The sequence below is a fragment of the Vombatus ursinus genome, unplaced genomic scaffold (genome assembly GCF_900497805.2).
Source record: "Vombatus ursinus unplaced genomic scaffold, bare-nosed wombat genome assembly UNPS02014973.1, whole genome shotgun sequence".
In the NCBI taxonomy this organism is placed as follows: domain Eukaryota; kingdom Metazoa; phylum Chordata; class Mammalia; order Diprotodontia; family Vombatidae; genus Vombatus; species Vombatus ursinus.
Genome location: NW_020954751.1, coordinates 740247 through 765838, shown reverse-complemented (window position 1 = coordinate 765838; position 25592 = coordinate 740247). Strand labels below are relative to the sequence as shown.

General features: G+C 41.4%; 3 protein-coding genes across 10 annotated transcripts in view; 2 read left to right on the top strand and 1 right to left on the bottom strand.

Annotated features, from left to right (window-relative positions):
- LOC114030687 (metastasis suppressor protein 1) overlaps positions 1–7535 on the top strand; it is a 226735-nt gene extending 219200 nt beyond the window's left edge. For all 6 annotated transcript variants that reach the window (XM_027845552.1, XM_027845550.1, XM_027845548.1 and 3 more), the window contains 3 exons: positions 1246–1410; positions 1999–2161; positions 4596–7535. In XM_027845552.1, coding sequence (XP_027701353.1) covers positions 1246–1410; positions 1999–2161; positions 4596–5299 — 1032 coding nt within the window. In that variant the 3' untranslated portion in view covers positions 5300–7535. The remainder of the gene's footprint in view (positions 1–1245; positions 1411–1998; positions 2162–4595) is intronic.
- A 928-nt stretch (positions 7536–8463) lies between these two features.
- Positions 8464–14281, bottom strand: LOC114030690 (NADH dehydrogenase [ubiquinone] 1 beta subcomplex subunit 9). The gene is made up of 4 exons (XM_027845561.1): positions 14130–14281; positions 12250–12442; positions 10982–11095; positions 8464–8686 (listed from the first exon to the last, which is right to left on the bottom strand). Exons 1-4 carry the CDS (start codon positions 14228–14230, stop codon positions 8552–8554), a joined length of 543 nt encoding a protein of 180 aa, XP_027701362.1. The 5' UTR covers positions 14231–14281; the 3' UTR covers positions 8464–8551.
- A 55-nt stretch (positions 14282–14336) lies between these two features.
- Positions 14337–25592, top strand: part of LOC114030689 (putative deoxyribonuclease TATDN1) — a 50847-nt gene continuing 39591 nt past the window's right edge. For 2 of the 3 annotated variants that reach the window (XM_027845559.1, XM_027845555.1), the window contains exon 1: positions 14337–14421. Coding sequence is in view for 1 of the 3 variants with exons in the window: in XM_027845554.1 (XP_027701355.1) it covers positions 14400–14421 (22 nt within the window). In the remaining 2 variants the exon portion in view is untranslated. The remainder of the gene's footprint in view (positions 14422–25592) is intronic. The other variant, XM_027845554.1, reaches the window with a different exon arrangement.

Sequence of the window (25592 nt, the reverse complement as noted above, 5' to 3'; positions counted from 1 at the left end):
GGAGAGGCTTAGTTCTCTCATGAGGTTGGGAGGTCCCAGAGAATTCACTGTGTCATTTCCCCTGCCCCCAGAGATATCACTCTACTTGCAACGTCTTTATGAGGATAAGTAATAATCTGTGGTTTAGAAAATGTCATAGGCTATCTTTAGGGTGCTAAGACTTCATCCTGGACAGGAAGCATCTATGCTCTTTAAATGTACCTGCAGGATTCTGTCTCTAAGGCATGACTTGCTCCCTTTCCCACCCCTTTCTCATTTAAGAACCTAGACCCCTCAGTGCCCCTCTCCTGAAAATAGATGGTGAGACAGGGACAGTGGTTGGCGCATTTGTAAAAAAGACAACCCCCCCCCCCAAAAAAAAAACCAATTCTGATGGCTAGCTTACTAGTAAAGACTCAACTAGGATTCTAATTTGAAATGGAGGCTTCAAAAGATAAGTCCTGATCTCGGCTGTGTGTTGGCAAGTCCAGGGTTCGAATGCAGAACCTGCCAGTGTGACGGCATATCTGATGAAGATACATTGTGCATCCCTGGTCCTTAAGGGGCCAGCATACAGATGTTTTAGAGCTTCAGTCAGAGAGATTTCATTAATGTTGCTCTGGGATTTATAAGATATCTGCCTGAAACTGACCAAAGTCTTGAATTAGTAAAATGTTAAAACCTTGAGGAAATTACTAAGAAGGGTCCTGTCAGCTATTGGATCTGAAACATTGGGTTTTAACATTTTCTCAGGCATTAGGTTAGAGGCCTTTGAGGGATGGATGATGGAGTAGTAGTAGTGGTGGTGGTGGTGGTGATAGTAGTAGTAGTAGTAGTAGCAGCAGCAGCAGCAGTGGCATTAGTATTTATATAGCACTTGGAGATTGGCAAAGTCCTTTTACAAATATCATGTTAACCTCACAACAACCCTGAGAGGGAGGTATTATCATAAAATATAATCCCCATTTTACAGAGAAGGAAACTGAGGCAGAAGAGTTTAAGTGACTTGCCCTGGGTCACACAGCTAGTAAATATCTGAGGCTGGATTTGAACTCAGGTGTTCCTGAGTTCAAATCCGGCTCTCTCCAATATACAACTGAGCTCCCCTGAGTCATGTTTTCTTGACCGCCTTCCACAGAGTGAATTTGATTTGGTTGATATTTCCCAAAGACTCTATTATGAGGTTTGGCTGTGGACCCCCACAAAATAAAGCAATTAGGGTAGCTCCCCAGTTAAACAGCTTCTCACAGCATCTGTTTTGTGTAGGACTGGGCTAAGCCAGGCCCATACGACCAGCCTGTGGCAAACACCTTACAACGCCGCAAGGAAAAGCGTGAGCCTGACTCCAACGGAGGACCCCCTGGCATTCCACCCGCACCTACCGAGGAGGCTCAGAGGCCTCGGAGTATGACTGTTTCAGCTGCCACCAGGGTGATGCTCTATTTCTCAGTTGCAGGTTGAGCATAGGAGGAACCTGTTTGTTGCCCCATCCCCTGGCCCTGGGGGACAGAAGTTCACCTCACCCTCATGGCCCTGTCACTCAGAGCAAGGGCCAGGGGCAGAAAAAATGCGCTCACCCCCGTTTGTCCCAGAGTCAGCACCTGTTGGCCAAAGGGGCGAGTCATTGAGGTAGCCACAAGGAGCTTAGCTTCTGTCCTGGTTCAGTGTTTTTGAGGCTGGTCCCTGAAGTCCATGGGCTGGCTACAGTCCTGTTTGGGAAGGGGGGACACCCTTGCTTTTAGCCTCTGAAATGTTCATTTGAGCATTCTTCCACCTCCAGCAATTGGAATCTCAAATTTTGCTTGCAGTTGACTTAGAAAATTCCACAGAAATCCTTACAAGAAGAGCATTCCTTTCCCAACCTCTCCCCAGGGGGGATGTGAGGGTTAGGCCCAGAGGTAGGGCCTCTGTGCCCACCTGACCTCAGCAATTTGATTTCATTGCCACGGTATATGTGTGTGTGTGTGTGTGTGTGTGTACGTGTGTATGTGTGTGTCTGTCTGTCTCCCCTGCCTGCAGCCTGGAGAAGAGATGGAGGCTTGTGAGGAGCTCGCCCTGGCCCTCGCCAGGGGCTTGCAGCTGGACCCCCAGAGGAGCAGCCGGGATTCCCTGCAGTGCTCCAGTGGGTACAGTACCCAGACAACCACCCCATGCTGTTCAGAGGACACAATACCTTCACAAGGTAATGAAGACAGGCCAGGGCTCCCCCCCCCACCCCAGAGTCCAAATTTACCTCTCTGTAGTTTCTCCCCATTACTTCAGGTTTTGCCCTCCAAGGCCAAAGAACACAAGTCTAATCACTCTTCCAAATGAACTCTTCAAATACTTAATGAAAGATGTCGTGTTTCTCTTCTCCAGGCTATTTTACATAAATGATAACTCACTTTTATAGAGTACTTTACATATATTGTCTCATTTGAAATTCACAACAACGCTGTGTGAAATAGGTACTACTGGTAATATGGTCCCCAAAGATAAAAAGAGATATGAAATGACTCGTCCAGGGTCATATAGCTAACAAGTATCAAAGGCAAAATTTGAACCTGAGTCTCCCTTACTGTTAAGTTTGACATTCTATCCACTGAAAAATTTTATCTGCCTTGTTAAATATTATCTCTGCAGAAAAACAGAACCAGTTTCCCTCCGTATCCTCACTAATATAGGCTTTCATAATTTTTGGTATTATGGAAATTTCCCTTTCCTTTTAGCACCCTTTAATAACTTGAGAGCCACATTCAATTGCATTTTTTTTTTTTTGGTCTCAAACAGCATCTTTAGATCCATACCTTATTTCCTCTCCTTTTTGAGCTACCTCTTATTTACACATTTTTCTTTATCAGTTTGTTTAATGCACCAATTTAAAAAAAAAATCTTGCTTCTAGCAACTACTTTCTCCTTGAGTATCCCTCTTCAGGTCCCTACTCCTCCTTTACCCTCCTGCTCCTTCCTTTTCCTTACACTTCTCATAGCAGCTAGATATGGAGTCTTGATCTGGAGATTATTCTCCTTCAGATTTCCCCCAAATTTTTCCTCCTCAAATTCAATCTCTCTTCCTAAGTCCAAACCCCTCTAAATCACCTTCACAGTTTCTTTCTTATCTGAAATCACCTCAGGTTCTTCTTTTCCCTTTTACTCTTTTTCCTCCGTAATCTAGGAGTAGGAAGAGTCCCTTTTATTTGAGATGAAAGGAAAACTAAATTGCCAGCCCACAGATAAACCTGGAAATAATTTTAAGCACTGGGGAAGTCCTTAGAGATTATAGTTAGGATTGCCAGATGGCCCCTGTTTACGAGATTAACATGGATTTCAGCATCTTGTCTCATTCTTAACTGTTGGACTATGTGATGGTTTTGAATTTGAGCCTGGATTGATATTGTTCATGATAAACTGTTAACCACCAATTCCCTCCCTCTTCCTCAACCTCAACTAGTATGTCCTTTGTGCCAATCATAATGTCAGTGACAGTGAAGTTTAGAGTAGAATACATTATCTTCAGCATATCAGTCTGAAAAATATTTAACTGGCCTATGTCTGCCATTACCACTGTGATGTTATATCTGATGACAGTGAGGAGTCATTGCTTTAAAAATACAGTTTCACTGCTAGGTGCTACATTTTGAGTTTTCATTAAAAGGCTTAGCTGCCAGAAATCTCATTTCTCTCCAGCTCTGGGCCTGTCATTGGGATGGCTGATTTAAAAGGGACAGCATGTCGTTGAGTTGTTTTTCAGTTATGTCTGACTCTTCGTGACCCCATTTGGGATTTTGTTGGCAGAGACACTGGAGTGGTTTGCCATTTTCTTCTCTAGCTCATTTGACAGATGAGGAAACTGAGGCAAATGGGGTTAAGTGACTTGCCCAGGGTCACACAGTAAGTGTCTGAGGCCAGATTTGAATTCAGGATGAGTCTTTTTGACTCCAGGCCCAGTGCTGTATGTACTATTATCACCTAGCTGCCCAGAGGGGAGGACAGGAGTCAGGAAAAGTCTAAAATGACTTCTGTGGGATCTGCTCCTTGCCTGAAGCAGCTCTGGCTTCTTCTAACCAATAGTCAAGGTGTTGTAGAAAGAATGCTGGACTTGGGTGTTGGGAGAGACCTGACTTAAAATCCTATCTCTGACACATACTGCTGTGTGAACATGGGCAAGTGACTTAATCCGAATCTAAATTATCTCATCTGTAAAGTGGCACTGGTAATACCTGTACTACCTACTCTCTGGGTTGTGAAGCTCAAATGAGATGATATCTATAAAGCACTCTCTAAATCTTAACGCACTATATAATTGCTAGTTATTGTTCAGTTTGACTTAATGGGTGTTAGTGTGGGTGTTACTTAGTATTTCATAGTAGTGATGATAGTGATATCTCTAAGACAGGTTTGTAGGTTTAAGCCACTTTTATGAGGGGAATTAAGTGGAGAAATGAAGTGTTTCCCAGAGGTTACACTGAAGTCCATTTACAGAACTGGGATTAGGATGTTCAGCCTTTGAATTCCTTGCCCAGCTGAACCATACTTCCTGTCATGGTGCCAGATAATCAGTAATTCCACATCCATTGGCTCCTTAGTTTAAAAAAAGTCACCCTCTTCGGTGTTCCTAATGCAAACACTTTAATCAGTTTCAGATTATGATTATTTCTCTGTAAGTGGTGACCAGGAGACAGAACAGCAGGAATTTGACAAATCCTCTACCATTCCGAGAAACAGTGACATTAGCCAGTCCTATCGCAGGATGTTTCAGGCCAAACGCCCAGCTTCAACCGCTGGTCTCCCCACTACCTTAGGACCTGCGATAGTCACTCCTGGTGTAGCAACCATCAGACGGACCCCTTCTACTAAACCTTCTGTACGAAGGGGAACCATCGGGGCTGGACCTATTCCTATCAAGACTCCTGTGATTCCCGTCAAAACCCCAACTGTCCCTGACCTACCAGGTACACTACCAAGTCCTCAGGGAGGGCCTGAGGGGCATGGAGAACACAGCCCAGAGTCACCCTCTGTGGGTGATACCACCCAGGGTGGCACTAGCATGCCCTCCTCCATGTGGAGTGGTCAAGCCTCTGTCAACCCACCACTGCCAGGCCCGAAGCCGAGCGTCTCGGAGGAGCAGAGACAGAGTGCTCCGGAAACAGAGGATGACGAAACAGAAGGGGATCGTTCAAGTGCCGCTAGCTCCCCTGGCCAGACCCCAGAGTGCAGCAACCCAGGAGATCTGAGCCCCGGGGATACCCTGCAAGGGGAAGATATGCTGAATGCCATTCGCCGTGGTGTAAAACTGAAGAAGACACTGACAAATGATCGATCGGCCCCTCGTTTATCTTAAGGTTTCTAAGAATATACTGCCAGGGTTCTAATGAATGGAAAATGAACTGTTTAATAAAACCTTAAATTTGTTTTGATTCATTCCAATCTATAATCAAACAAAAGATTTTGTAGGAAACTCAAAATCAGAGCATTGTTTTGAAAGTACTATATATCATAAAACACAGAGAATTAAAAACACATGCATAAGTAACCATCATAATCTTTATTGGTGTTTTAATTTGTAAATATCGACAACTTTCTGCATATTTTTGTTCTTAAGTTTCCCTTTTAATTTTTCTGAAGGTGCCAAATCCCATAACTTTTTTATAAGCCTTTGTAAAATTTTAAATGCATAACTGGGGGAGGGGGGGTTGGGGAGAATCATAAAGTAGCAAACTTCAGCAAAGGGATTAATAATTGGCTTTTTTGCAAGCTTTTGTAGATGCATTGTGATAGTGTGGATTCAATAAATTGGACTTATTTTAATGTACAAATAAAATGGGTAATGAACATGGCCTCATTTAAGTATGTTTTGTGTGGAAAAGCAGAGTAACTAGATGAAAAGCAATATAACAGATGAAATAAAGCTGGAAATGATAGGCTGTGTTGGGCTGAGGGGGGAGGTAGGGTGGGAAACACCATTAACATAGTGGATGCTGTTCCCCGAGAGTAGCCTAGTAGGTTGAATTACTGTTAGCTTCATGGTAAATGCATCCGAAGCCATACTGGATTGCAGTGTTTGTTTAGGTAGGGTGTTTAGGGACTTCACTGTTCTTTTCCCGTATTTCCTCTTGACCCCACACAGCAGCCTCTCCTAGTCATATGCATGCTGCTTCAATAGTGTACTTAGATTGATTTACTCAGTTTCTCTTCTGTCGTGTTCATGCTTTCATTGAGTCCAAATACATCCAAAAGGGTAAGGCAGTTTTTAACATGTGAAAGCATTTAAAAATGATAGCAGGGAGTTCTTAGGTAGAGTATCAAATGCCTTTTATGTACAAGTGCCCAGCAGGCTGGGTACATTGAGAAGCCCAAATATTTTGAGGATACTTGAGTGGATTTAGCAAGGGTAACCAGCTTGGAGTTTAGCAACTTGCAAAAGGGTGTGTTCTATTTCAGGGGGCTTGTTTTTCTTAGACAGTGAATTGGCTTCATCCTGAATACTGAAAAGGAACAAAGATGCATAGTCACTGGGAGCCTGACCACTACACTGTCTTTTTTGTATTCTGGGTGATATATTTTTTGGGAATGTTCTTTCTTAATTAAAAAAGACTTTTTTGAGTTTTGTTTTGTTTTTCAAGTGAAACCAATTTGCTGTAATAACCATCTTTTAAAGCCAGCAAGGTATGCAGAACTCAGGGGGCCACAGGAAAAGGGGTTTAAGACTGGGTTGGAGGCAAAAGAGGCTTGTCAGTTATTCAAGTTGCACACTTGGAAACTGTTAACAGTTCACCAAATGAAGTTCTCAAAAGGGGGCTGCTGGTTTCCACCCAAATGCTGCAGCTTTTGTTGGCTCCAATATCTGACGACACCATCATATGCTTTGATACATTACTGCATTGGATGTAAGACTTAATGTATTTGTACAGTCACTGTTCTATAATAACACTTTACACTGCTGTGATTGCTTCTGACACTTTTATGTTATGGCTTAAAGCAATGGCATGTTTATTAGAAACTATTTAAACTTTACTTTCTTTGAAAAACAAGCTCCTTATTACAGCATATAATCAACAGTAGTGCCTGTGGTTCTAGCCCACCAATCTTGATTGAATAAAAGTAGCTGATGCATTGTGCATATGATGCTTGATAGGTTTTGCTAAAGCAAAAACCATTGCAAGAGAATGAACATAGTAAAGTGGTATTTTAAACCTTGGAAATGAATGGATGTAACTGTACTGGAGTACAGCTTTTCACTTGTTTAGTTCTTAAACGTTAGTATAATCTGAAAAAAAATTTAATATAAAATGTTGCCAAATTCAACGTAGAAAGAATGTGACAAAACACTTCGGATAGTTCTACTGTTTTGTGTTTTTGCATATTGTAAAAGCAGTGTCACAGCTAAAAATTTTAAAAATGTTTCTAATGGTATAAATTATTGTTCTTTAGTTGCTAGTTTGTACTGAGAGTTGACCTCTCCCTGTGCAGATTTTTGTTTTCAACTGATATAAATGAACAGTTGCTGTATTGTGTCACTCTTTTCCATTGTAACAAATGCTTCAGAATACATTATAAATAAAGAATGGCTAGAAAAATCCTGTACTTCACTTTATTCAAACCTTCATATTTGTTCAAGTCATTGGCCAAAATTAATTTTGGAGGACAGCAAAAAAGCATAATAGATTGTAGTACTCTTACAAGCCTGAGGGGGTTTGATTCTTCAAGCCCTTTTCAGATCCTCACTTGAAAAGTTAGCTGAATATTTTTTCCTTTTTCTTTTGGAGTATGGCTAATGCAGAAATATTTTTGCATGAAAAAAATAAAGTTCTGACATTATAAAACAAAAAAAATTAGTTGAATGTTTGTGAGTTTAATGGTAACAAACTAATTCTTTAATGAAAGCTGATCAAGTGATCCTTTTGGTCCTATCAAGCTCAAAGATTGCTTATGATCACAGTTAAGGCACAAAGCCAACTTTAAGCTTGAACATTTAGAGCAAAGATTCTAAATCTGGGATCCACCGACTTCTGGAAATCTCAGCTTAAATGGGATGGGGGAAAAATAGCTCCTTATTTTCCCTAACTTTTAACTGCAATTTGCCATTTCCTAAAATTATTTAAATATTCTGAGAAGGGGTTGGGGTCCATAGGTTTCCAGACTGCCAGGGAGGTCACTGGATTCAGCCAATTAGCTTTGCAAAAAGAACTACTTCCAAAGCTAGAATAACCATATTATCTATTATAAAAAGGTCCTAAGCCTACCACAAAACTATTGCAATTGGGAGAACTCAAAGCATGTTTCTATTATGGATAGGTCAATGTTGTTTTCATTCATCCATAACATCAGTGCCTCATTTTTATAAGTAAGGATAATAGAACTTTTCAACTTTGCAAACTTTAGAGATCAAACCTTTCCGTAGCTTCAGTTCTTTGGAGTTCATACATGCCCCTCCAAATTATAACCTACTAAATTCAAGCCTCAAAGGAAATTATTTTTTCTATACAAGAAAAAGGCAATTGTCAGTAACATCAGATTAGTAACTTTATTATGTCAAGTACATGTGTATCTACATACTCAATATACACACTTGAAAGTTTAAAGTGTGTGATTGTTATTCTGAAGGGCGCTCTCGGGGCCTAGTGACAATATGCCACCATAGTGGTGGTAAATGACCTTCCTTTCGTGCTGGGGGCAGAGCTTCAGTCTTAGGACCATCAAGTGGAGTTTCCTCCTTCAGCTGCTGAACCTGTGCAATAAATGAGGGGAAACTACGTTAAGACCAATTAAATGAATTTGACTGACAAAACTAATCAATACCACCAATATGATGAAAAGTGACAGCTTTTCACAAAAGAAAATTATCCCATTCTCAACATTCGGAAGACTAGGCCATCTTTAGTCCCCTGTTTTTTAGTTTTATATCCACAGCAAAGAATATTACTTATATGTAGAGCCTACATCAGATTGCACACCGTCTTGGAAAGGGAGGGGGAGAAAATTTAAAACTCAAAAGCTTACAGAAGTGAATGTTGAAAACTAAAAGTTAATTAATTAAAAAAAAAATATTATTCATTCAATTACATTTTAAACAAAAGCATCTTCCCATTGCCAAGGAAGCAGCAGTGCAGAGAAAGTATACTTGATGCCCAATTCCAGTCAGATAAAATTGTGACAGCATATCTTCATTCTAATTCCACATACCTCTCCCTTCCTCTATGCCACCAAAAAACAATAATAGTTAGCATTTACATAGCACTTTAAGGTTTGTAAAAATAGTTTACAAATATTTTGAATTAGCCTTTCCATTTTACAGATAAAGAAATGAAGGCAGGCAGAGAGGTTGATTTGCCCAGGGTTATTCAAAGTACTACAAGTCTAAGGCCGCATTTGAACTAAGGTCTTCTTTTGACTTCAGATCTAGCATTCTATCCACTATGCCACCAACCTGTATCTAACTGAGCATTAGAAAGTAATGTGTTTGGCAAACAGTCTGTTAATATAGATGCCTAAACCTCCCTAAATATTAACTAACAATACCCTGCTTTCCCTTGCTGTCTGGGTCCTGCAGCAGACAGCTGTTATATGACCATAAAACTGCGGGGACCCTCTTGGCTCTTATCTTCAAGCACCAGCACAGTTCTAGTGGACCCCAAGATCATCACCAAGCAATGAGCCTAAGCTATGCAATCATCAGAGATCCACTTCCTGTATAAGCAATCATCAGAGATCCACTTCCTGTATAAGCTCCCCGCAAAAGCCCAATTCATTAAGTTGCTCCTGCTTGCCGCAGCCCAAACTTGTACTCCTAAACACAAGATGAGGGGCAGAGTGAACCGGTTATCTTTCCCAAACTAAATGTGAATGCTGAGGCATATCCCACAAAACACTATCCTCTTGTATACAAATGAAACCTGGTTCCTAGTTCATTTATATTTAAAATTTATTAAGCACCTACCAGATGTAAGAATCAAGAGCTAGGTGGCTCTATTTTCACAGCCTAGCCCTCCAAATACTAGCTCTTCTCCAGAATAAATATCCTTAGTCCCTTCAAAAGGTCTCTATGGCATGAGCTCCAGCCAGTTCACAATTCTGGTCATTCTCCTCTTAACAACACACTCCAACTTGTTAATGTCCTTCCTGAAATGCAGCGCCCAGCATGAAATACACCACTCTGAGGTACAGCGGGACTGTCACCTCCCTTGCTCTAGACACTTTGCCTCAATGCACACTAAGAGCAAAACTAACTTCCTGGCTGCCTTGCTCCCTCAAATCCCCCTGCTCTTTCAAAACCATCCCCTACCCTGGTGAGACAGCCTGGCTAACTTCCTTTACTTGGGGAGGCCACATGGAGCAGCTGGAAAGGGCAGTGAGCAGGGCACTGCCAGGCCCGGCCAGGATGGCCTTTGGGAGGGTCTGCTGTGTGGATGTCACTGCTACAAAGGGGAGAAAGACAAAACTCACTCAGCCCCAGGCCAGTTCTCTGAAGAGGCAGTGCTGTCCACTGGAAGGAAGGTGGGCTCTTTAGCCAGAGACCCTGGCGTATTTACATCCTGCCTGTGATTCCTGCTACTTGGTGACTGTGGGGATATCACTTCCCCTCCTGGATCTCAGTTTTCTTCTCCGTAAAAATGTGAGCTAGACTCGGCCACTTTAGCCCCTCCAGATCCATGGTGCTGTGTTTCACAGCCCCTCTCCCCATGAGATGAAAATGTATGCAGATTATAAGATAAAGAATTTGTGTGAAACTGACACTATCTTGAATGCTCAGTACCAGGGAGAGAGCTGGGTCTGCTGACTTCAAACCCTGGAGCCCCAACTTCTCCTGATTGATCTCTCCAAGTCTTAGGTGCATCATGCACAAAATAAGGGGGTAAACTAGATGCCTCCCCATGGTGCTTTCCAGTCTTCAATCTACGCTCTTATGTTTACTGTACGAAGTTAGGGGAATAGTGGCTATTTTAATTGTCTCCCAAGCCCCTCTCCACATGACTTCTTCTACGAGCCATGCATCCCCCCTCCCCAGGGGTGCATGCCCACTCACCTCACGGTCCCAACTTTCCAAGCGCAATTTCTTCCATTTCTCCCTCTTGGCAAAGTAATCAGGGTACATCGCCTTCTCAGACGGATGCCAGTAGTCTAAGCACCACTCAGGAACCTATCAGAAGAGGATGGCTGTCACAGGTTCTGAGATATGACACTGGTAATGAACAATGCAAGGGGAAGGGCAAGGGCAAGGGCGGGGTGGCTCCCTGGAGGCCTCTGAGCAGAGGTAAGGCAGGTGGCCATTGTCAGTATGTCATGGCACAAACTCCTTTTGGATAGGGGTTGGTCTAGAAGGCTGCTGAGGTCCCTTTCAATTCTAAAATTCCATGATTCTCTGATGCTGGTAGTAGGATAGTACCTGCATTTCTTATAATCAAGTTAGTACCATTGGTAAGACTGCATCTATTCCATAGACAGAGGTGAAACAGAAGACCAGAGACAAATGGGAATGTCCAAGTGTATGGCCTCTATATGCAAGAGCTAGAAAATTGCCTTAAGTCAAACAGAACGAATACCACTCCATCTCCTTCCTTCTATTCTCCAAAACTCCTAAATTTGGTAATAAGGCCTTATAAATACTAATAACTCCTTTTGCTAGTAACTCTAGATAGTCAAGCCAAATAAATTAACTTCAGCAAGCCTAGCAATGAATTATTAACCTAAGAGGCTTTTTCACTTAGTGAAAAAGAAAAAACAAATCTCTTTTCTATAGGACCACAGAACCTAGTTGAGGAAGAAATCTGAATAGAAATGTTAGTTAAAAGTTGAGAAAACATATGGAACTACAGTTATCCCTTCCACATTGAGACTTTCCCCATGATGGTTTTGATATATCATGGGTCATCATAAGAAATTAAATGGGAATTTTGGGGGAGTTTTGTGGAAGCTGCAGATGACACATGAAGGTCAGCAAACAACAAAAAATTTAGAAACTCAGAAATGCATAAAATATATGTGTGGTATTATATACTATCAACCCATATTTTACAATAATGTACTTTAAACACCCCCCTAAAAAAATTCAGACTTCTTCTCTGGTACAAGAGGAAGCCAAAAAATTTTATTCAAAAGTTTCTAGATTGCAGGGGTGCCTGTGCCCCTAACTCCCACGATGTGGAAAGGATAACTATTTTTCTTTTCCAGATGAGAAAGACAGGAGGAGAACTAAGTTTCTTTAAGAAAATCCATATAAAACAAATACTTCCTATTTCTGAAATCTAATTAGGGAGTAGAGGGTGAGGAGTTATACCAGGGGTTCTGACCTACCTTGTAACACTCATATCTTTCAAAGGAAGTGCCTCCCGGGGAATCAGGGAAGATATATGGTTGAGGATGCTGATAAGCCCAAAATTCTTCCTCACCCTTCATAAGCAGTTTGGTGGCTTTTACCATGTCTTTTTCATTCTTATGTTCTTCAAACCGAGCTCTCAGCAAACAAGCTTGGAACCGATATTCATCCCTGGGAAGTATAAAGATTAACATCTATAAAACTGTATCTCTTAAATTTGTTGCTAAATTCCTTTCCCTAACGTGTATGTATTTCCACAAACCCTTTAAAAATTGGCAAAAGTCCTGTGATATCCCACCCCTCCTTACCCTGACACAGCAGGTGACACAGCAGCTTTCCTTCTGGAGGGAGAAGGCAGATCATAGTACCAACTATTTCCCATGAAGAAAAGGGAAATTGGGGAAAAAATCTTTGAGCAAGTTTCTCTGAAAAATGTATAATATCCAAGGACTACTGAAACTGATTAAAGTATAAAAGAACAAAAGTTATTCCCTGATAAACAGTCAAAGGATATGAACAGGCAGTTCTCAAAGAAAGAAATCCAAGCTACCAACAGACATGAAAAAATGCTCCAAATCACTATTTTAAAAAATGCAAATCAAAATAACTCTGGAGTTCTAACTCATCAACCTGCCAAAGATAAGAAAGAAAAGGATAATTGTTGAAGGGGCTGGGGGAAAACAAGGCACACTAGGGCATTGTTGCTGGAACTGTGAATTGGTTCAGCCATCCTGGAAAGATGTAGTACACTCTATAATCCAGCAATAGCACTTGTACATCTATATACCAGAGATTAAGAAAGAGAGAAAAGATGTTTATGTACAAAAGTATTTAAAGCAGCCCTTTTTGTTGTAGCAAATAACTGCAAAAGGACCCATCAATTGGGCAATAGCCAAACTGGCATATAAATAAAATGGAATGTTACTGCAACTTAAGAAATGACAAAAGGGGTAGTTTCAGAGAAACATGGGAAGACTTTTATGAACCTAGGCAGTGAACTGAGAATCAGGAGAACATATTATACAGTAATAATATGGTTAAGAAAATCAACTTTGAAAGACTGAGGAAGTCTGATCAATGCAAAGCCCAACCTGGACTCCAGAGGACTGATGATAAACCTCCTGACAGCGGGTAACAGACTCAATGATGAAGAATAAGCTAGGCATCTGTGGTCATAGCCAATGTGTGGGCTTCTTTTGCTTGATTACACTTATGTGTTACAGGGATTATCTTTTTTTTTTTTAATTGGGGGAATACTGATAGTATAAATTGGTGGTGGGGGAGGGGATTAATACATGGGAAGCCTAAGACTTCATCTCTTTGAATGTCCCTTCCTTTACCTTCTTCCCAACCTCCTGCTGTCTTGGGAGGCCTATTCTCTAGGTCCCAGTTCAGGTCTCCTAATACACGGCAGGAGTTCTGAACTTTCGGGTGCCTTGGTGAAGCCTATGAACCCCTTCTCAGAATATTTTTAAAAACATGAATACGCACGGAATTACAAAGGAAACCATAGATTAGTAAAAATAAATATGTTTTTCCTGTCCAAGTTCACAGACCGCCTGAATGCTGTCCACGGGCACCCTGCACCCCAGGTTACGAACTCAAAGGGGAAGGTGGGTGTGGAGAAGGGATGGCAGTCAGGAGATGGGGGCGGGGAGGACAAAGTCCGTCAGTCAGTCAGTCAGTCAGTCAGTCAACCGGCAAGCCCTTCTCTGGGTCACGGGGGGCTTGTCCTCCCCCACGCTTGGTCTTTTTGGGCAGTAGGTCACGGACCGCAGCTGGAGGACTGTGGGCCTGACCTGAGGTGCCGAGGCCGCCTCCCCGTACCTTCCTCTCCTCCCCCCGGCACGGTCCCCACCTGTGGACTATCCAGGACTCGAGGTGGCGGAGCGCCCGTTTGTAGAGCCGCAGCACCTTCTGCTGGTGGGTCAGATAGGCGCCCGGGGCGCAGAACGCCATCTCGCCCGGCTTCACCTTCAATCCAGCCGGCGGCCGCGGGGGTTTTCGGGAAACCGGAAGGACCCGCCCCTGACCCAGTCTCTGTTGCTCCCTTCTTCCCATGCCCCCCCACTTCCCGCCCCATCCTGGCCACTTCCGTTTCCGTCTGGGCAGAACTGAGGTTGCCGCCATGACTCGCTTCCCGTTCGTCGGTAAGAGGGGTCCCTTTGCCCTCTTCGGGCCAGCCCGTGGCTCCGCATGCCGCTGTCCGAGCCCTTCCCTCCGGCCTCAGTTCACAAGGAACGCGCGCTTCTCCCCATCCTCTCGCGCAGGCGGGGCGTGGGAGGCGGGGTGAGAAAGGGAGAACAGCTGGGAGAGGGTGAACTCTGAACTCTGACCCGGGGTCATCCCAGGCCCTCGGTGCCTTCCCTCTGAGACTACCTACGTGCTGTTGTTGCTGAGTCGTTTCAGTCGTGTCCGACTTTACGTGATCGCATTTGGGGTTTTCTTGACAAATTACTGGAACAGTTTGCGATTTCCTTCTGCTATTCATTTTACAGATGAGGAAGCTGAGGCAAACGGGGTCAAATGCCGTCCCCAGGGTCACTCAGCCTTTCTGACTCCGGCCTGGCGCTCTATCTACTGCGCCACCTAGCGGCCTGCCTTCCTGCTGCTTTGTATGTGCCTTGTCTGTACGGGGCTGTTCACATGTTGTCTTTAGACTGTGAGCTCCAGGAGGGCAGAGAGCGGCTGTTGCCCACGTTCAATCCCCAGCAGTTAGCTTGGAGCAGAGGGGGCACTCGGTAGAGGCCCGTGCAATGACTGCCTTCCCTTGGGTCCCGCAGTGAGGAGGAGTTCAGCATGTGATGGGGAGAGGACTGCGCCAGTGAAAGGCGTGAGTCCTGGTAACTGCAGGAGCGAGGGAAAGTTTAGACGTGAAAGAACAGTTAAATGTAATGCGCCTGTAATACGCGGTGGCTTATGATGAGCTCATTAGCCAAATAAAATGCCTTGTGAAGTGCTTTGATGGCCCGCCGGCCAGAAACAGCAACACTTTATGTTCACTAGGATCCTATCGTGTCCTAGGTGCTAGGGGAGAGAAGAGGCTGGCCTTAACCTTTAGCGGACCACCCACGTAATTTAAGGCCTAATCACTTCTCACCCGAAGTTTTTCTAATTGTCTCCTCATGGGTCTTCCTGCTTCCAGTTTTTCCCTTCCCGTATGTCTTCCATATAGCTGCTAGAATAATTGTTCTAAGGCAGAGTAAGCGTCACACCAGATCATTCCCCTGCTCAAAAAACACGGGTGGCCCCCATTGCCTCTAGAACAAAATACAAACTTCAAACTAGCATTTAAAGCATCCTCCGTTCATACTTTGATATTTTAAACAATTATTCAGTGATAATATTCTATTACCATTGAATGGCGTTCCAGAATTACTTGACATTCCCTTTCACAATATTGAATCAAACTGACCAGCTAGCAGTTTCTTAAATTTATCATTTCATTCTACCTCTATGCATCTGCAGATGTGCTTCACATCTGGAGTTCTGGGAGCACAGCTCTATTAGTTTTCATCTCTCCAAATCCTTTTCTCTTTCATAGTTCAGTTCAGGTACTACCTCTTTGGCATCTGCCCCAACTCAAGCTTTTTCTCCTTGCCAAATTACTTTGTAGTTAATTTATGTGTGTATTTCCCTTTATGTAAGTTCTCTGAGGGCAGGGACTGTTTTATTTTGGTCTTTGTCTCCCACTGAATCTTATATCTAGAACAATTATAACAAATATTTGTTGAATGAATGCTTTTAGTAACTTGGTTTGGAAGATCGTGGATCTGGGAAGTGAATGGATGATATTGTCAAATTCCTGGCATCCTGACTTTATGGCTCCACTGCTCTTAAATATAATCCAAAAAGAAATACATACATTTATGTCATTCCCCAAAACTCCCAAAGACTGACCAAATGTAGATAATTCTTTGGAGGCTTAAAAAGTTACTTTTGGAATTTCCTGTCTAGTGATCATTCTATGCTAGCCTTTATATAAATAGTTATTGTTATATAGGAATTTCTATTCCTTTAACATTATCAACGTATAGGAGACTATCGTCTCATTTCTCTGAAGAGAATATTATGATACTTATAAAACATTAGATATCTTAAAACCCATGTATAATGGTAAAGGACATCAAAGAAAGAGGACATCAAAAGCATGAAGTCTGTCAAAAGCACATCTGTTACCATTGAATAATTGCTTAAAATATTAAGTAATTTAATGTGACCTTTGTATTTAGATTCAAAACTGAGCTCCTTCCTCAAATTACCTGTAGTTTCCTCTCACTTACCATTATTTCACTATAATATTACCTGATGGTACCTTTAAAATTGGGGCGTATGATACGTGGTGTTTCCCATAGAGGAAGAACATTCCTCAGGTAAAGAACACCTAATTTAGCCTTAATGGACATCAGTTTTCTCACATGCATAAAGAGGAGATTGTCTTAGATTTCAGCTCTGAATACTATGATTTGTAAAGGAACCATGCACTCCTTGGCTCCTGTCACTCCTCTCACTCCTCTCCAACAAATAGCAAGCTGTCCAGGGCTGCTGCTTTACCTAGTGACCAGCTACAGCACAACCAGAGTCAACAACAACTTCCTCATATGTCTCTTCTATTCACAGGCAATCATAGAATTTAAAGGTGAGAAGGGCCTTAAAGATCTAGTCTACGGCTTCTTAACCTTTTTTGGCTTATGGAGCCCTTTGGTAGGCTGTTGAAACCCATAGGCCCTTCTCAGAATATTGTTTTAAAGTGAATAAAAATAAAATACATGGGATTACAAAGCAAACCATTTATATTGAAATAAAAATGTAATTTTTATTTAATCATCCAAGTTCACCGACACCCCCCCCCCCGAAATCTATCCACAGGCTGACCGACTCCAAATCCAATACTCTTTCATCTTCAACATTCAGAGTTCGAACCCTTTTCCTTATTTTTTATTTATAATTTAGTTAATTCCATCTCAGGCAGTGTTTTTCATCCAAGCACATCCTCTTTAGTCCTCTTCTGGTTTTTGCCAAATAAGTTACCTCAGCCAAATCTCTGTCCCTTACTGTTCATTATCCTAAAATTATTCAAGTTATGACTGCTAAATATAAGAACTGTGTTTATGATGGTACTTGTATCAAGCAGAGCTGTGGGTTTTAAAGTTAAATCAGATTTAATGAAAAAATCTGTGCTAAGTGCCTTTCACAAATACTTTCTCCTTACAATAACCCTACAAAGTAGGTGCTATTATTATTCCTATTTTACAGCTAAGGAAAAGTTAAATGATTTGCCCAGGGCCAGATTTGAGCTTATGTTTTCTTGACTCCAGGCCTAGCTCTATCTATTACATCACTGGCTGCCTCTCTTATAACATAGATTTTATGGGAGAATACAGTTCAAGTTTCAGAAAGAACTATGGAACACAACTTGCTTACAAGGTGGGCACTTTCAATATTAATTTTATTTATTTTCAGGAGGTAGAACCAAGATGACAGAGGAGCAAAAGTAGTACAGTGAGCTACCCCCCCCCCCCAACTCCTCCAAACAGACCTAGAAAATTTAACAGATCAAATCCTGACTGAGAAATCCCAAGAAAAGGTCACGAGTCATTTTTCCAGCCTGGGTCAGCATAGGGAGACAGACAGAAATCTGCTGGAGACTAGATCTAGCTAGGAGCATGCCTTGCAAAGAGCACACCATTACAGATGGAGAGGTTGTACACCAGGGCAAGGCCTAGACCCATATCGGGGCACATGGATGAAAGGTGCCAACTGGCAGCTTTGTTGCATATTACTTCAGTTTCAGGTTATAAGCCTGGCCAACTGAGATATGTGTTCAAGTGGCATTCCAGGGTAGGGAATGGTGTAAGGCCCTGAGCAGTATACTGAGAAGGAGCACATTCAGAAGCCATCAGCAGAAATGTGACTTGGACCTCAAGAGCAGAGCTGGTTCTCAGTTCCAGCTTCTAGTCTAGATGGAAGCCTACAGAGGAATATTCAGTGAAGGAATCTTAGACCTAAGGGAAACTTGCAATTCTGCCATTGAACCAGAAGAGCTGTTCCAGCTGGCTGATAATGGCAGTACTCAGCAGCAGTGTACTATTGCTCAGACCCAACCTCAGGTCAGTAACTTGAAGAGCTCAGACCAGAGGGGCAGCAGTCAGACTTTGCCCTTCAAACCACTTTGGTGGTCTGAAAACTTGTAGGTCCCTAGGCTGAGTTATTCCTGAGATCCTGGAATGACAACCACCCAAGAAAGCAAAAGCAGGACAAGCCCAGACCTTCCCTTCAGAAGTGCCCATCTGTCTGAAGTCAGATAGTAAACTAGAAGATGAGCAAACAAATAAAAAGAATCCCACCATAAAAAGCTATTACGGTGACAGGGACATCCAAGATGCAAACCTCGAAGTGAATGATTCCAAAACACGTACAAACAAAGCCTCAAAACACAGACAAACAAACACACAGCTTGACAAAAATTCAACTAGAATTCCTGGAAGAGATGAAGCAAGAGTTTTTTAAAAACTGAAGACAATGTTTTCTCTTAAATGACAGCACTAGAGAGAACAACGGAAAAGAAATGAGAGTTGTGGGAGAAAGAATTGGAAAGGAAATTAATAGCTTGGCATAACGGGCACAAAACCTTACCTAAGAAACAAACTCCCTGAAAATTAGGACAGACCAAATAGAAGGCAATGACTTCATGAAACAAGAAATATGAAACCGAAGTAAAAAAAAAATGGAAAAATAGAAGAAAATGTAAGGTATTTCATAACCAAAAAACAACTGACCTGGAAAACAGGAGAAAAAAAATTTAAGAATCATTAGATTGCCTCAGCACCATGATCAAAAAAGAGTTAGGCATATTTCAAAAGATCTTTAAAGAAAACAGCCCAGATCTCTTAGAACAAGGGGGCAAAGTGGAAATAGAATCCATCAGTCACTTTTTGAAATAAACTCCTATATTAAACTCCCAGGAACATTATAACCAAAATCTAGAGCTTCCAGGTAAAAGGAAAAAAAATACTTCAAGCAGCAGGGAGGAAGAAAAGGCAAGTAGGAATCAGTCAGGATTGCAAATTATTTCACAACCACCACTACAAAAAATAGAACAGAGATCTTGGAATAAAATGTTCAAGAAGGCAAAGGTTATAGGCTAACAGCCACGAATAAATTACCCAGCAAAACTAAGTATGATAGCAGAAAAAAGGGGACCCTTAATGAAATAGAGGACTTTTAAACATTCCTAATGAAAAGACAGAGCTGTGTAGAAAATTTTAAGTTCAGACATGAGAGTTAGGAGAAACATAAAAAAATAAGCACAAGCTATAAATAAGGGACTAAACAAGGATAAATTGCTTACATTCAAATATGGGATGGTGATACATGTGTTCCCTCTTAATGCTGTCATCGTCAGAAGTCATAAAAGGAGTCTAATTAGATAAGGCCTAGGAGTTGTTCTATTACAATTTGATGATGCTAAGAGAAGAATGGAAAGAAGGGAAGAAAAATACAATGGGGGTTTAAGAAAGGGAAAAGAAGGTTAGGAGAAATTATCTCACATAATCAGGGTTTGTAGACATTCAAACAGACAAGAAGAGGGATTGGGGTGGGGAGTAGCTGATACTTGAACCTCTCCTTTGAACTGGTCAGAAGAAGGAAGAATACATACAAAGTTGGATACATAAATACATTTCACTTAATAGGAAAATAAGAAGAGGAAGAATTAGAAGGACAGTAGATAGGGGAAGAATTAGTCCTAAGCAAAACAAACTCAAAGGATATACAAAAATACTTATAGTTCTTTCTGAGATGGCAAAGAATGGGAATCTGAGGGGGTGCCTATAACTTGGGGAATGGTTGAATAAGTTACGGTACGTAAATGTGATGGAATATTATTATGTGGTAAGAAATGATGAAGGGGATGGTTTCAGAGAAACCTGGGAAGACTGAAGTGAAAAGATACAGAGTGATGTGAAAAGAACCAGGAAAACAATTTATTCAAAGACAACAGTATGGTAAAGACAGAAACCTTTGACAGAATTAATAACTGTGATCAGTGTAATGACTAACCATGACTCTAGAGGACTAACGATGAAACACGTTATCTGAGAGAAATTATTATTAAATTAGGACTATGGTTTTCTCATTCTATTTCCTCATTCAGAAATCAACCCCTGTAGGTTATTCAGTCAGCCTCTGAAGTACATTGCTGATAGATGGGATTGCCCAAATCCTTGGGGTATGTGCTTTTACACCCAACTAGGAGACCTTACCAACAGAATCTAGTCTAAGGAAGATCTTGCCCTTAGGAAATAAGCCTTTGTCAGTCCTTGGAACCTTCCTTAGAATTTAGGGTGACTTGTAGCTTATGAAGGGGAAAACCAACCTGCAAGGTCTGATAGAGTCTTTTATCCAGATTGCTGAGTCTCATAATTAGGTCACATTCTCCAAAAGAGAAGCTGAAGACTTTTTGCTCACCTCGTTAACATGTCCACCTTGATTGTTAACTGATCAGAGTTGATTTCCACCCTCAGGGACATACCCTTTTCCAAAGGCTTTTTAAACATATAGTATTCTTCAAGAAGGGTCTTTTGGCTCCCCAAAGGGTCAACTGACCTCAATGTGTTAATAATTTGCTAACAATAATTAATAAAATTGATTATAAATTACCCAGAAAGTCTGTCTCAGAAATTTTCACTTGTCACATATCTACTTCCAGAAAGGGAGGTGAAGAACTCAGTGTTGAATGAGATATACTTTTGGGTAGACATGTCCATTGTGAAAATTTGTTTTGCTTGACTATATTTGTAATAGGGGTTTTGTCTTTCTTTCTCAATTAGGGGTTGAGGTAGGATGTAAAAAATAAGATATAGTTCAAACTATTTTTATTTTTGTCATCTCAAAATTATATCAAAAACTTGAACCCTTTCAAATCATAGTTATCCTCAAAACTGACAAATAATTCCCTGTTTTTACATGCACTGAGGAAGAAAAGCTTTGTAAAGTTATTGCTAGGAAAAAGCAATTTTTAATCCTTGGAAGTACTTTTTACCAGCTACTTTTCATTATCTTTTCATTGTTAGTGCAGGAATTCAATAGGGATTTTAAAGGTAAACAGTAAAATTAAAAACATTTTTGAAATGCAGTAGATTATATCACAAATCTGAAACACTCACAGACTCTTGGCTGAGCCAGACTTCTTGAATCTTAAATTCTAGACCAGAATATGCTGTGATATCTTACATTTTCCTGTGTTTTTTTTTCCAGTCTTTTGTTTAAATATCTCTTGTCCCATGGAGTCATTAACTTCTATTTGGTCCATTAGAATTTTCAGGGAAATTGTTGCTTGGGCAAGGTTTTGTACCTGTTGTGCCAAGCAATTAATTCCCTTTCCAATTCTTTGTCTTGTCACTTTCTTTTCAGTTTTTGTATCTGACACTGTCATTTCACTTATAAAATCATTTAAACTTTTTTTTTATTCTTATTTCATCTCTTTCAGGAATTCTAATTGAATTTGTGCCCACGCAGTGTTTTTCTTGAGGATTTGCTTCTAGATGCTTTGGAATCATTCTCTTCTGGATTTGTGTCTTGAGTGTCTCTGTCACCATAATTGCTTTTTATGTTGGGATTTCTTTTTTTTTTTTTTTTTTTTAACTTGCTCATTCTTCCAGCCTAGTATCTGAGTTCATACTTTATGTTAGGTGACTCCATATGTATAATGAGTATTATCTTTTTACTTTCTCGATGGGAGGAGGGGCGGAAGGGAGGGAGAGAATTCAGAATAGAAAATAAAATTTAAAAAAATTTAAAACAAACTTTATGTTAGGGGCAAGCTCTGCGTACTTCTGGAGGGAATGTCTGAACTGGTCCTGCTGCTGCTTTCATGGTATATTTGATTTTGTGTTATTCTGTGGTCCCAGAGACAGCTCAGACTGGGAGCGTGCAAGCTTCCAGTGCTCGATAGTGGTCAGGAAAGTCTGATTCTGCCCCCTCTGGTCCGCAAGCACCTACTTGGGTTTGAGCAACAGACCTGTGGATTTGCCTTATTTAGAGTGTCAGTAGATGCTGCTGGATTCAGTCACTGTCAGCCTGCTAGAAAGCTCAGTGACAAAGTAACAGAGCTCTGTGCCTCCCTTTGGGCTGGGATTGGTGACCTGCTTGTATTCCTTTGTAGGCTTCAGACTGGGCTAAAAGGCAGAACAGAAACCCTGCTCTGCTCCTGAGGTCTAAACCACATAGCTGCTCCTTGCTTCTGAACTTGATTATCACTTTGTACACAGCCTATGGCCTGTGACCCCACACCCTTTCCCTACACGCCCTGGAATATCATTCCTTGGTAAGGTCACCTCCTCAGGTGGCCCTGGATCTGTGACCCAAAACTGGGTAGTAAGTTACAGAGCAACCAGACGGCACTTGTTCCTGCACCTTATACAAGTTTAGGACCCTCCTTACTGGATCTAGGATGCCCTCTTGCCCTGGAGCACAGCCTCTCCCTGAACTAGAATGCTGGAGCATTCTATGCAATGCACTTCTGGACAGACCTCATCCCTGTTATCCATAGACTTCTGTATCTCCCCATGCTAACCTGGACTGGAAAACTAAAATTTAAAAGAAAAAAAGTATTCACTAATTTTTTTTTCTTAGATTTCAGGATTCAGTCTGGTACATCCTCTAGATCTGTTTGGAGGGAGGCAGTGCTTGCTGTATTCATGCCTGCTTCTCTGCCCCCTTGGCTTCCCAGATCAGAATCTTCCCAGAATAGCCTAAGCATCAAGGTCCTGCTTGATGAATTCAGTTCATTTCAGCAAGCATTTATTAAGCATCCCTACACAGCAGGCACTGTGCACTGGCAACATGACTGTAGTTATACTGTCTCTGACTTCAAGGAGCACATATTTTACTGCAGGACAAAACAATAAGTAAATACAACATGATTTGAGGAGAGAATACTCACCATCAGGTAAATCAGTAGAGGCTTCCTGTAGTAGAGAGCACCTGAACTGAGCGTCGAAGAAAGCTCCAGAAACAGAGGAATGTCAAGGGCCTAGAGAATCTTGCAAAACACAGGTGGAAGATGGAATGCTGAGGTCAGGGAAAAGCAATGAGTGTAGATGGAAGAGAAATCTGCGAAGGTAGATGGAGGCTGGATTTTGCAGAACTTTTAATGACAAGCTAAGGAGTTTGCACATCATCCTAGAGGCAATAAGAAACAGTACAGATTTTCAAACAGAGAAGCAATATAGATGAGACAAAGGAAAGACATACTTTAGAAACATAATTATAGTAGACTGGTGGGTGAGAGATCTATTAGGAAGTTCCTGCCATAGCCTTCAGCATTTCCTACATTTACAGCATGAGATTTCAGGGACTTTTCTGTTTCCAGTGGTTCTGGAGTTCTACCATCACTTTCCTCTATATTGTGAGAACGAGAAATGTACTCTTATTCCCCCGCTGGGATCCATGCAGTTTTTTATTTTTGTTTTGTTTGCTTATTGTTGTTTGTCCTTATCTCTTGAAGAAGACTGTGTGGGACAAAAGACCACCTACCCAAATTTGAATCAGAGTCCTGACAAGAATTGCAAAAAGGAAAGTTGCTTTATTGGCTGTCTCTAGAAAGGACACCCCTGTGTCACCCAAAATGGTGTCAGCCAGAGAGCACAAGAGTGCTTTGTTCAAAATAGGTTTATATAGATCCTAGCACAATAGCCCATCCTAACCCCCTCCCTTTGGCCCATTGGCTGAGCCTCAGAGGGGCACAATCTATTTTCGTAAATCTTCCCCAGCAACAAGAGAACAAAGACACTTTGACAACTTGCCTGGGGGCAAGGAAAGGTGAGAGGTTTTCTTTTTGTTTTTAGAGTAGGGAGGAGGAGGTCTGATAAAGTACAAGATGTGTTGAAAAGCTGTTTCTTGACAAGGTCAACCAGCTGCAAGTGTTTCAACAGAACAAGAAATGATTAACTCCCTGAGGAGGCTTCATTCCTGAGAGATTCTCAGAGATCATTTCTCACAAGACCAATGACATCACAAGGGTGATGTCTTGACTTGCTTGTGAATTGGATTTAGTTGAGGCAGAGTTGTGCAAAGTCATCAGTCTCACTCTCCTCCAAAATCATCTGACAGTTTGAACATGACATTCCTCTCATCAAAAAGCTTTTCTGGTGCTTTTTCCATCTTAATTATTCATGATTTCTCACTTCAGGTCTAAATCCTATGATTCTACTCTATAAGGGGCAGCTGGGTGGTGCAGGGGACAGAACGTTTGACCTGGAGTCAGTCTGAATATTTGTTAAGCCCCTACTATGTGCCAGGCACTGTACTCAGTGCTGGGGATACAAAGAAAAGCAAAAGACCATCCCTGCTCCTGAGAAGCTTACAGTCTAATGGGAGAGACAGCATACAAATATGTACAAATAAGCTATATACAGGATAAATTTGAAATAAGAGAGGAAAGCCACTAGGATTAAGAGGGGTTGGGAAAGGCTTCCAGTAGAAGGTGGGATTTTAGTTGGGACTTAGAGGAAGCCAGAGAAGACAACAGGTAGAGATGAGAAAGAGTTAGTACATGAAAGCTAATCTAAATTAATTTTTTTTTTTTAGTATTATGCTATTCCTAATGTGCTTAGTGAATTGACAACTAGGTGGTGCAGTGGATAAAATTGTGGACCTCAAGTCAGGAAGACCTGAGTTCCAATATGTATTAACTGAACTAGCTGCAAGTCCTTGGGCAAGTCACCCTCTTGCCTTAGTTTCCTCAGCTGTAAAATGGGGTTAATAATAGCACTTACCTCTTCCCAGGGTTGTTGTGAGGATCAAATGTGATAATATTTGTTAAGGCTTAGCCCAGTGCCTGGCACATAGCAGGCACTATATAAATATTTTCAAAACTAATGTTCACTAAGTATTTATCAAGTATATTCTATAACTTTTGATACTTTCTTAGAAAGTAAACATTTAATATTCAATCAGCTTTTCTTTTGAGTGGACCTTTTGGTTTTCTTTTGGTTAGACCTTTATATACTCCTTTTTGACCTTGTAGATAAATTCGACTCCACAAATAGTATTGAGTGCCTGTTATTTAAAGGCATTTTGCCTGTGGGGAATAGAGATAAGAAGATATAAATAGCCCCTTTCTTCAAGAAGCCCCTTTCATCAAGAATCTTATGGGTGAGAGAGATGATCTCTCAGAAGTGAAGCCTCCTTAAAGGGTTAATGGTTCTTGTTAATAGTTCTCACAAAGGGCAGCCATTAGGAGATCACTGCTCATTTGAAGAGAGATAAGGTCAGAAGCCAGATAGTAAGAAGAGTGGGAGGAGAGAAATTGGAGGCA

What these genes read in the sequence shown, in the direction of transcription:
- LOC114030690 (XM_027845561.1), bottom strand. Translation starts at nt 14,230, where the DNA reads ATGGCGTTCTGCGCCCCGGGCGCCTATCTGACCCACCAGCAGAAGGTG. An exon ending in GAGTCCTGGATAGTCCACAG is followed by an intron (nt 12,443 to 14,129) that starts GTGGGGACCGTG and finishes TATACTTCCCAG; the next exon opens with GGATGAATATCGGTTCCAAG. An exon ending in AAAGATATGAGTGTTACAAG is followed by an intron (nt 11,096 to 12,249) that starts GTAGGTCAGAAC and finishes CTCTTCTGATAG; the next exon opens with GTTCCTGAGTGGTGCTTAGA.